At 42.5% G+C, this 12,288-nt stretch overlaps 2 protein-coding genes across 2 annotated transcripts in view; one reads left to right on the top strand and one right to left on the bottom strand.

Moving 5' to 3' along the window:
* NME7 (NME/NM23 family member 7) overlaps positions 1-12,138 on the bottom strand; it is a gene marked incomplete at its 3' end in the record, with an annotated part of 57,916 nt that extends 45,778 nt beyond the window's left edge. The window contains exon 1 of the mRNA XM_017834004.1: positions 11,943-12,138. Coding sequence (XP_017689493.1) covers positions 11,943-11,945 — 3 coding nt within the window. The remainder of the gene's footprint in view (positions 1-11,942) is intronic.
* The window catches only part of BLZF1 (basic leucine zipper nuclear factor 1), an 8,303-nt gene continuing 8,046 nt past the window's right edge, over positions 12,032-12,288 (top strand). Inside the window, exon 1 of the mRNA XM_017834003.1 lies at positions 12,032-12,144. The gene's annotated coding sequence lies outside the window, so the exon portion shown is untranslated. The remainder of the gene's footprint in view (positions 12,145-12,288) is intronic.

Below are 12,288 nucleotides of genomic sequence, written 5' to 3'. Positions count from 1 at the left end.
CGTTTCTTCCATTTAAACATCAGGCTAGCCTTAGTTTATTTTCAGCTGAATGCTTTTAGGTGCAGGTCCTACACTACACCAAGCTTTCCAAGCAGCACTGAGCACTCACAAATTCAGACCACCAGACCAAAAAAATGTAACTTCAATTAGCTTTAAAGATGATCTCAACCAGTGGGTTAGGAGTGCTACTCTTTCATGTAAGGACGTCTTCAATGCAGTGGTCCTCTGCAGACAAAGATGAAAAAGACAATTCAAAACCACTTAAAACAATTGGAATCTGTAATAAAATGTTACATAAAAAGTCAAGTACTCCTGCAAGCATGAGAAATAATGAGGCCTAGTTCTCTATATTCATATTTCCCATCCCTGTTGTGACCACAGCCTCTCTTCAGCTCAGGCATTTAATAAAGGCTCATACCCACTTGGACTCTCTGATGTCTAACTATGGTTGTGCTCAGTAGAGACTTTCTTAAAAGACACATTAGAGAGTTTCTTCACCCCCTTCATTCTTGTGAAACCTGGAGGAACATTATTATCCCTCTACCAAATCTGACTGAAATCTGACAGTAAATTTTAAACTTCCCAAAGGGAAAACGAAGGGGTCAGATACACACAACAAACTGCCATCATACAAATTTAGGTTTTCTGAGACAGATAGAAAGAAGCTGCATAAAAAATTCTACTTGCATACTACAAGTAAATTTCCATCATCAGTAATTCTTTACAGGAAAAAATCCATTTGTGAAAGAAAAGGGAAAGTCAAAAAAAGCACAGAAGTAGCTAAGACATTGAACGCTAGCAACAATTTTGTAAAACCGAAACATGACGACTCAGACATGCTGATGGTATTTAACAAATAACATTCTCAGTGGCAGAAAGTGTTCTAATTTTCAGCATTGCAGTGCACCTTAAATCCCAGAATGAATTCCCAATAGTACACATTTACCAAGCTTTGTTATTCAAGCCATCTTCTACCTTCAGTTTGTGTAATACAGGATATTTTCCAGGCAAAACTTAGATCCACAATGCTGTGTAGATAGTGCGCTCAATTAGCTCTGTCTCTTAAAGCTCATTTTCCTCCTCCTCTTCTATTCATGTTTCTGACACACGAGCTGGAATAATTTTTAGAACTCCAGTTTTGCCTCCCCCTCACTGCTGTTGGTCCTCCCACTACTTTTTCAACAGGCTTTTCTTTAGCAAAAAAGTAAAATCAAAAGACCAGCTTTCAAATAGAGAAACATCTGGCAACTGCAATTTCCGTGACAATGTCTTGACTCCAGACAATTCTCAATCCAAGCCTCACATTCAGAAGCTCGCTGGTGAATTTTGTAAGCTATATCCTTTCTAATGCTCTCCTTGTAGAAAGCAAATCCCACCTATTGAAAATTTCACACAAATTCTAGACTATTTCAAACTAATTAAGAATTGGCTGGATTAGTAACATTCTTAATGATATCTGGAAATCTATTAAGTGAGCCAAACACTCATTTACATTTACCCTCCTGCAACTTGTGCTACATCCTTTAGATGCACAGTTATTCGACTCCCAGTATTACTGGTACTTAGGCTTCTCAGGTACCTTTTGGACTAAATATGTTCATACGGCTACTGCTGCCTGGAGCATCTGTTGCTAAGTAACACGGGGATACTTTTGTCCCTGTAGCACTAACAAAGTGAATCTTCCTCTTCAGTTGGGATCTCAGTTCAGCAAACCATGCCCATATACTCAGGGGTTGTGATAAACACAACTCTAGAAGCTTGGAGGTCTCAAATTTTCTTCTCAGATTTAGGAATCTGCAATTCCGTGTCACATCAGCAAAACTATTTTGCTGTTCTGTCAATTTACTAAGAAATCTTCTTTTATTACTAGATTATGGAAATTATGTAAGCTTCCTATGCATGTAGGCATGATTAGTGTAACCTAACCTTTTTTTTCCCCCAGTCTCTAAGAGAATCAAGAATTCAAATTCTCAACCACTAACTTCAATCCTCTGCAATTACATGCCTAAAACACATGAAGGATGCCATACTGTTCTTCACTGCTCTATGAAGACAGGTTTAGTTTCAGAAGACCAGGTAAACCTTGTCTTTAGGACAATACATCACCATTTAATGCATGTTTTTTAAAGCTGCAGATCATAGCATGTATTATTGTACTTTTAATCACATGATCACAGCTAATTCCCCTAAGAGTAGTCAGCAGTGCTCAGCACGTCTGTGTGTCCATCTGCCTCCACTAACTCAAGCAGAGTCTCACAGTGATTTAAGCAACAGCAAAGCTGTTCCCCAACTCAGAACAGCATTTGTAATGCAGGTCATCTCACTAATTACACCTGAGAGTAGAATTTAGGTGCTTTGCCCCTAATCAGCCATTAGTGGCACAACTACCACTGCCATGGTCAGCTGTTGAACGCTCAGCTGTCTTCACCCTCCAACCAGATCAGCGCCTACACGCGATCCCAGAAAGGGAAACAGGGCTATGCATACACTGAGCTACCTGTGCATATCCCATTACAAGTACCAACAGGTACTGTACTTACAGGAAAAACATTTCTGAAAGGCTCAAAACCTGGCCTAACATAAAAGTTGACATAGATATCATTCGTCTGGCAAACTCTCAGCTTTCTATTTCCAGTATTTTTAAAACTGACGTGTTTCAAGTGAACACTGTTTTTTTAAATTTTATTTATTTATTTATTTTTAATTAGGACTCTGAAGCATTTTCTCCCAAAACATTCTTATTCAGGTAGTCCATTAAATTTTCAACCTCCAATAGAATCTGCCTGGAAATTTTCACATAGAATGGTTAAAATTTGAAAAAGTTACAAGCAGCTGGAAGTAGAGGTTTCAAAGGAAACACCTACAAAACCTAAACCAAAGCTGCCAACAGCACTTCGAAGTAGTATAATGCCTACAGCATTTTCAGATTATCTCAGCTCATAATAATCTTCTGAGAAGCGTTTTTAACAAGAACTAGTTGGTTGCCTTGGAATCACAGCTAAAGGAGGAGGATCCCTCAGCAGCCAATATTACAAGCAATTAGCACCCAGGATTCTGTGTGAATGCTCTAAAGACCACACATGCTGTGTCTACCTTGAACAGTCAGAGCTTATAACAGTCTAGTAACCATTTATGATCCTTTGAAGCAGATAAACAACTCTGCTGACGTCTCTTATTCACTATTGCAGGCATCTTGTCTGCATTGCTGCTCAACCAAATGTTGATGTTAAAAAACTCCTTTTTTCCCCCTCAGATTGTGTTAAGTCTTGATTCCAAGGTAGCTGAACTAAATCCAGGTTTCAGCTAGTAGAGATACTGTGGTCATACTTTATTCTGAAGTCGGACTAATGACAAGTTACAAGTTAACAGAAATTCTCATGACAAACGCTGTTCGGTAATTTCCCATTAGTAAAGTGAAAAATTTAAAACTTCTGTGGGGTACAAAAGGCAAAGTGGGTAAGTACAAACGTATTATTAAACTCTGCCAATCGTTACAGGCTATTACAGGTTCATCTTACGAAGATCTGTTCTACAGTTCAAAGATTTATTTCTCTTCCAGAGCACAGACTTTTGTCATGACAGTTTTTTACTAACTGCTATTCCCTGGAGATGCAAAGGTCTCTGCTGGATGAAGACACTGACTAAGAGATTCCTATTCCATACACAGCTTTGATCAAGTTGCTTAGTTTCACCTTCCCACCTGCCCCCTGCACTAGAGCATTTGATGTTCAGCACTTTTTAAAAAAGGAGGCCATATTTCCCACTTTGTCCTTCTGTAAAATGGGAATAATCATCACCATCATTCCTTTCACAGAAGGACAGCAAGATTTAATAGCTAAAATATCTGTACTATTTAAGCATTATAAATCCTCCTGGATTTTGACAAAAACATGACAGAAGCAGCTCAGTCAGTTCCTCCTCATTTCCTGCTCCACAAAACCTTCACTGCAGCTCAGGAACCAGGCACCTGCGGAAGAAGTCAGAAAATGCTGCCAGGCCCACTGCCCCTGCAGCTGCCACCAGGAAACACTGCTAGCCCACTGCTAGTCAGTAGCTGCATCCAGACCACAATTCTCCTCCTCCTCACCAGTGATTTGGGGATGTTCAGACTTGGAGACCATGGTTCAGTTATCGGAGTGTATTGTAACAGAGAACATGGGACAGGGTGAGGACAGCACTGGTGTAACTAGAAAACAAACAGCATAATACAGTCCCTACAGTAGGAGAAAGAATATGTGGAAAGGATAAAAATAGGAGGGATACTAAGTTTAGCAAAGGATCATACTTAAATGTGCAGTGTTAACGTGGAAGAACAAGTACACAGCCTCCAGTGTGCTTACCCACCTTTCCCCATTTCCCACGTGTAGACGTCTCACATGTGGCTCTCTTTGCAAGTGTGTTAGAATATTCTGTAGAAAAAGTGTGATTTCTTAAAAAGATACTTAAGGTAGTTACAGTTATTGAAGAATCCATGCAAACAAAGAATATGCAACAGGCTCTCAGGAACACATCTTGGAAGAGCCAATTCTTTGCAAATACAGGAGCACCCTCTGGTGCCCAGGGACAGGTTGAGCAACTTATTTAAAACTCAAGAATTAACTTCCGAAATGATCAGTAAGTCATCTGTTTGCCATCGTTTTCTAGTGTACTATGCCTCAAAATGAGTAACCTTTTAAGTGGAGGTAGAAATGACTAAATGATAAAGCAACAGATCGCAACAGCCTGGGTGATAAGGACCTTTCATACAGGAAAACTGCTGACACGTGGGCATATGGCTTTCTTCACAGAATCACAGAATCATCTGTGTTGGAAAAGACTTCCGAGATAATCGAGTTCAACCTTTAACTGATTATCACTTTACCAACTACACCATAGCACTAAGTGTCACGTCCAGTCGTTTCTTGAACACTCCGGGGAACAGTGACTCCATCACTTCCCTGGGCAGCCCGTTCCAACATTTAAAAACCCTTCAGTGAAGAAATTCTTCATGATGTCCAACTTGAACCCTCCCTGGTGCAGCTTGAGGCTATACCCTCTCGTCCTGTCACTGGCTGCCTGGGAGAAGAGTCTAACCCCCACCTGCCTAAAACCTCTTTTCAGGTAGTTGTAGAGAGCGTTAAGGTCCCCCCTCAGCCTCCTTTTCTCCAGGCTAAAGAATCCTAGCTCCCTCAGCTGTTCTTCATACAACTTACCCTCTAAACACTTCGCCATCTCCATTGCCCTTCTCTGGACTCACTCCAACACCTCAATGTTCTGGACAAGATGCCATTGGTCTTCTTGGCCACCTGAGCACGTTGCTGGCTTATGCTCAGCCGCTGTCAACTAGCACCCCCAGGTCCTTTTCCATCAAGCCACTTTCCAGACATTCTTTCCCCAGCCTGTAGCACTGACTGGGGTTGTTGTGACCCAAGTGCAGGACCCAGCACTTGGCCTTATTGAACCTCAGACAACTGGCCTCGGCCCATCTATCTAGCCTGTCCAGATTCCTCTGCAGAGCCTTCCAGCCCTCCAGGTGACCAACACTCCTGCCCAACTTAGAGTCATCCACAGACTTACTAAGATCATCCAGATCATCAATAAGGATATTAAACAGGCCTGGTCCCAATACAGAGCCTTGGGGAACCCCACTAGTGACCAGCTACCAACTGGATGCAGCACCGTTCACCACCACTCTCTGGGCCCGGCCCTCCAGCCAGTTCTTAACCCAGCCGAGACTGCACTTGTCCAAGCTGTGGGCTGCCAGCATTTCCAGGAGAATGACATGGGACACAGTTTCAAAGGCTTTGCTGAAGTCCAGGTAGATTACATCCACAGCCTTTCCCCCATCCACTGGGCAGGATACCTGGTCATAAAAGGAGATGAGGCTGGTTAGGCAGGATCTGCCTTTCCTAAACCCATGCTGGCTGGAAACATCCAGCCTCCAAAACTGTCTATGCCACAGGTGTTAGACAAGTATCAGAGCTGTCCACTCCAGGACAACTTGCAAGGGCTATCTCACAGAATTTATCTCATATTGTGAACATTTCTATTAGGCATATAGTATGAGGAAAAAAAATTTTCTACCTCTTCTGTGCTCATCTGATCAGGGATATGCTCTTTATACATGCAAATCCTTGATAAGCTTTCATTCTTAGTATTAAACTGTAACAGTATGTTTCAAAGCCCAACCACACAAAATTTACTCCCTTTGTCAAACCTTATGCTATTTTTTCTTTCCATTTTGTTGGCTGGGAGAGAACTACTGGGTTTCAACCACAAAACACTACTGAGTGACCGTGGTGTGTTGCTTAGGTACCAGGTCCTCTGTTTTCCATCTGTATAAGGACACAGGTGAACAAACAATAGTTTGGGAGGATTAGGCCAAGCACAGTGCTTACTTCCAGGAAATAGTAGTTTCAGTGATTATTCTTGGCAGCCACAATTATAGTTAAAAATCAAGGTTCATGGAAAAAGCCCTCTTCAAATACACCAATAGGTACTCCTTACTACCACTGTTTCTCACCAGCCAGTAAATGATTAACAGAGTATCCCATCTGGCTATACTAGATCACCATATTATTCTAGAAAATGAAGCTAAAATGGTTAACTGAACAGCCAAACTCACCTTTTGGAGGGTCACTATTCCCTTGGCTTATAGGAAAGAGACACTATCAAACAGAAAAAGATAAAAGGTTCAGTAGCCACCGGCCACCAAGGCAGTTGGGGTCTGGAGAACACAACACACAAAGCACAACTACCTAACTGAAAGACACCCAAAAAAGATGCATCTAGACTATCCTTGCAGGTGTACAGTGACAGCAAAAAATGCAGAGGACACAAGTGAAAACATGGGACACTCCAGTCACATACCAGGAAAAAAAAAAATTACCATGAGGGTGGTCAAACACTGGCACAGGCTGCCCAGAGGGGTTGTGCAATCTCCATCTTTGCAGATGTTCAGGACCTGCCTGGAGAGAGGCTGGAACAGCCTGGTCTGGTTAGACCTGTTTTGAGCAGGTTGGAGGTCCTTTCCAACCTAAATGATGATTCTTTGATTCTTATCATAGTTTGGCATCTCTTTGATTCTTATCATAGTTTGGCATCTCTTTGCCCAAAGATAATGTCCCTCCTTCCAAGCTGCTCCAGATCTTCCATAGACCTACTGGGTTCCTTTATTAACAACAATCTACACGTACTTTCAAAAATTAAGAACTCCGACACAATGCTGTTAAGTATAAATTTTATCCACGTCAAATCTGCCTGGAACAATTCTCTAAATAACCACTGTCTCTGTCATTAAATCCCACTGTTTTTTTTATTACCAACTGAAAGTTCGTAACTTTTCTTTATTTCTGGCAATGGTTCACTGGGTAATTCCTGAATTTCTTGACCTTCTGACAACATACATATTAAAAAAAAAAGAACCCCAGCATACAATTAGGACAGACATGTCAAAGTTATTAAGATCTGCACCCACAACCCAAAGGATCTGGCCAGCCAACTCTGGGTGACAAATGGAGATTAGTATTAAATTTATCATTAGGTAATGCTAGACAACTTTGACTATTATAATGTCACCTATTTCAGCCACTCTATCAGAAGAGCCACCAATGCATCTAAAACTACTTTTAGAGAGATGGCAATTTCTGCAAGCCAAAGCCAAAACTTGGCTACAGTAGGAGGTAATTTATCCCATGGATTCTAAACCTGTCAACTTCATATTTGTAGGGTGGCATTTTATATAGCACATAATGTCATAAAGATGTCAGCATTGAAATCAAAATGAGCTCCTGGAACAAAGGAAAGCTATGGGGTTTTTTAACAGTTTTCATTTGCCTGACAGAGTGCCAAAGAATCTGTTATTTTACCAGCTACATCTTCTGCAATGCATACAGCCTATCTGCTGAAGAAGTAAATTAGCATTACTTGGAAACACTAGTTCAAGAAGAAACCATGACATATTTTTGATGGTCATAGGAAGACTCAGCATGCAATAAGTACTTAAAGGCTATCTGATAGCATTTTGCTTATTTTTTCCTCATGTTGCATTATAACATTTTATTTTTCCCTGTGATGAAATGCTGCAAATGTCAGACAGAATGGTAGCTATTTTGCAACAAAAAGTACGTAATTTGAAAATTATTAAAAGAAAAGTCATTTTATAAATGTGCACTTGTTCAGGAAAGTCTATTAGCAGGAAACAGTTTAGTCTGTTTATATGACAGCTCTGAATGAGAGATCTTCAAAGTTATTCCATTTTACCAGCTCATCCAGTACAATTAGACTACTGGGTCCCAAATGAAACTCCTGCAAAAAAAGGTATATTCCACAGCTGCCCCATGAGCTCTACTGCCTTTATAAAGTCTTCAGCTGAAAATCATATTACACCATGAGAACCCCAGGACTCTCCATTGTCAAGTTCTAGAAATTCCTCATTCACTTCCTATTTTCTAAGGCCCATTTTCCAAAACAGTCTTTTCCACTGATGAATGAAAGCATTTTTAAAAAATTACTCATTTTTCTTCCCTGTCTCGTCTAAACTGAGGCTTTCCATGTTGATATTCTCTAAGATGCAGGTTTTACCAATGAACTGATGATGACGATAACAGTAACAAAGATAACATACAAGTAGCAAAATTTTCTGCTGAAGTGAGCTGAACTGCTCATTCCCTGATATATTCAAGATTTTGGTCAAAATTACAAGAGTGCAAGTTCGGGCAACTGGGAGAGTCTACTTCACATATACTTTCCTCCACTTTGCAAAAAGAACTAAGGTAGTTGTACACTTTTATTCCACTAACCATTTGTTTCTACATCCACAAAATCAATGCCAGATGGCATCAGTTAGGCAAGTCAGCCATTGCTCTCTGGCAAATGCTGCATTTCTTTATCTGGAACACTTTCAAGTGTCAGAGTGCACCAAACTCATGAATAAAAAGAAACTAACATTATTAAGATGATGGACAAATTAATCTCTGCACATGGTTACATGAAAGGTACCATTAAAGAATAATGCATTTCAGGAGAGCACATCTCAGATGGGGATAAGCAGGCTTCCCTTTGGGAATTTACTGCTCATTGTCCACAGCAGCCATGAGTCACACAATCACAATCAAGATGCCAGAGTGCATCAGAACTGACTTGAAATACTGCCACCTGATGACAATGAAAGCTGTTTCCCAATGATCAGCAGACCTGTAAAGCCAAGGTGCTGTTAGACAAATAACTGTGGGATATTTCAGAACATTTCTCCCTCTGCCCTGGCTTCCACCACAGCGATGTGCCCAGTTTTACAACGCACACAACTACTTCCAGGGCATTGCCTGCAAATGACTGAAGTGTAAGGTCTGACACAAATACACTACAAACCAATTCCCCTGAAAGTTATAACCTTTATCTTTGTGTAAGCATGATACGATATTTTTTTTATTTGTTGCTCCAAGAAAAGATGTTTTGAAAAAGTCTGAGATGGATCAGGTGTGTAAATTCATGGCATCCAACAGTCACATTAACTTATCCTTTCCCAGGATGCTGTGTCCATACCTAACTGGGCAGCACACATTCCCAAAACATGTTTTCCCATCAGCTTCCAGCAGACAAATTATTCTTAAGGCATTTTGAGAAAACATCAGGACAAAGGGTATGTAAGTGGGAAAACTGATGGCTTTTTAAGTATAAAAGAAACAAACAGGACTCTAACACTTGAAAGGCCACAGAAAAACAAAAGAGAAGGGTCCCAGGGCACTGGAGAAGGGCAAGAGAGAGAGTCCCAAGAGAGACAGTCTTTAGGAAGATAATGCAACGAGCTATTAAGCAGTCAGTCACTGAGCATCTAAGAAGACAATAATAAAAAGCAAATAATGTGAATTTGTCAAGAACAAATCTTTTTCTGACACAGTGAGGAAAGGAGAAGCTACAGGTGTGACAAACAGGGCATTGACGGAGTTTTTAATCTAAGTCACCTGAGAGTCTCACAAGCCAAATAAGGCATTAGGGGCTAAACTGAAGAGCTGTTATGACTACTATATGAAAATGTAATTAGGAATACTTCCACTGCAAACTGGGAGTCAAATGGTGTTCCACAATGATCTGCCACACATCTGCTTTATTTCCTATTTTCCTTATTACACTGAAAATGAAACTACAAAAGCATACTTCCAGAATCTGGGCTGACAACTAAGGTGGGAAAGATTGCAAGCAGTTTAGAAGCAGAACTCAAAATGATAATCTGAAAATTCTATAGACACAGATGCAAAGTACTACAACAACGATCAGGAAAAAAAAATCAAATACAAGGGGAAAAACTATCTAGAAAACAAAATCACAGGGAAAAAATCTGATAATTACAGTGGGTTGCAGTTAGAGAGTGCAAAACAGTTCAGGAAAAAAATGATAGAATTTGGCAATATGAACATCTAAGACACAAGAAACACACTGCTCAGCAGCAGTGAAACACACCACAGCTGGCAAGCAACCTACAGGTTAAACACCACGTTTAGAGAAAACTGCAGACAAAGTGGAAAATATCTAAACTTTAAAACCATATAAGCAGTAGGAAAATGCTAAAAGAACAAAATTTGTTTACTAAAGAAAAATGTGAAAAGAGGAAAGGACAAAGTTATAATCTTCAAGTTCTTTCACATATAAAAGACAAAAATGGAATATCTTTATACCCACCAAGGACAAAACAAAACACGTAATCCCGGGCATCATTTGCGGCATGGAATATAACAAGAAAAACACTCAGAGAACTGAGTTTATAAAAATCATCATGCAATGGAATTATGTCAACAGATCATGTGGGTCCTGAAGGCTTTTCAAAAGAAATTAAACAAATTCACCATGAAATGTTTTGTTAGAGGTTGCTGTAAGATTCAACACTGCTTTAATGAATCAGTTCACTTCATGTCACCATAGAAATAAAGGGAGGTTAGAAACACATCACTCTCAGTGACAGTCAGCTACAACAAAGCAACCGCTTTACCTAAGTGACATCTGCAGGAACTCACAAAGCAGGACTCCTGCTGGTGTGAATAAATTCAACACGGGAATCAAAAATTACAGTTTTGCCTGGATTAAAAGACTTACAATGCCTGTATTTGAAAACAAACAGTGGCATTCTTATTTAAGTGGCGAATGCTGATCTTGCGTTCTGAAAGCGAGGGGCAAACAAAGCTGCTGCACAGGTTGGGGCAAACCTGACCTGCTTGAGGCGGGTGTTACACGGTGAGCAGGTGCATCGGCCAGGCTATTACATGTGTCTTGCACATATGCTTGAATACGAAATTCAATTTTAAACAGCTTTACGACACTGGGTTTACCATGCCATCCTGGGCAAAGGGGACTCAGCTGAGCTGCGTTATAATCACAGAACACGCTGAGTTGGAAGGGACCCATTGGGATCATCGAGTTCAACCCCTGGCCCTGTACGGGGCAATCCCAAGAGTCACAAAATGTGCCTGAGAGCATTGTCCAAACGCTTCTGGAACTCTGTCAGGCTTGGTGCTGTGGCCGCTTCCCTGGGGAGCCTGTTCCAGTGCACGACCACTCTCGAGGTGAAAAAACCTTTTCCTGATATCAAAGTGCAAACTTATTAGCGCCCCTGCAGTGACATCCTGTCATCTGCCCTGCATTACTATACAGTGGATCCGGTGAAGAATAAACACTGTCGCACGTGAAACGCATTCCCTCCTTGAAACGCACCAGCTGCCTTCGCTCCCGACTTCCTCAACCAGCCTGTTCCTAACGCAGGGCGGCCTAGAGCTTCCCAACAGCTTCCCAACAGCTGGGCATCCACGAGCCCGAACGGCACCTTAAAATTCGCCCCGGCTGCACCCCACGGCGCCCCTGAGCACGGAGCCGGACGGAGCCGGGCACACCCCGCCAGCGGCACCGCCACCGCCCGCCCCAGGGCGCAGCTTCGCGGAGCTGCCGCCGCCCCCCGGCCCCGCTGCCCCGCTCACCATGGCGATGGTGACGATGATGACGGCGGTGATGGCGATGATGGCGACACCCGGCCCGCCCCGGCAACCGAAGCGCCGCCCCCGCGCTCGGCCCCGCGGCGGGGCGGGAGCGGACACGACGCGCGGGGCGCCCCGCCCGCCCCGGAAGCCGCGGGTGCTACAACTGTCGGGGCTGTCGTGACATCGCCGGGGCTGCGGGACGGTCTGTTGGGCCGGGGGTCGGGGCCGGGCGCCTTTGGGGCCGGGGGTCGGGGCCGGGCGCTTTTGGGGCCGGGGCCGGGGCCGGGCGCTTTTGGGGCCGGGGCCGGGGCCGGGGCTGTTGGGGCCGGGGCCGGGGCCGGGGCTG

Source organism: Lepidothrix coronata, unplaced genomic scaffold (genome assembly GCF_001604755.1).
Source record: "Lepidothrix coronata isolate B3197 unplaced genomic scaffold, Lepidothrix_coronata-1.0 Scaffold226, whole genome shotgun sequence".
In the NCBI taxonomy this organism is placed as follows: Eukaryota; Metazoa; Chordata; class Aves; order Passeriformes; family Pipridae; genus Lepidothrix; species Lepidothrix coronata.
This window is presented reverse-complemented; position numbering and strand designations above follow the sequence as displayed.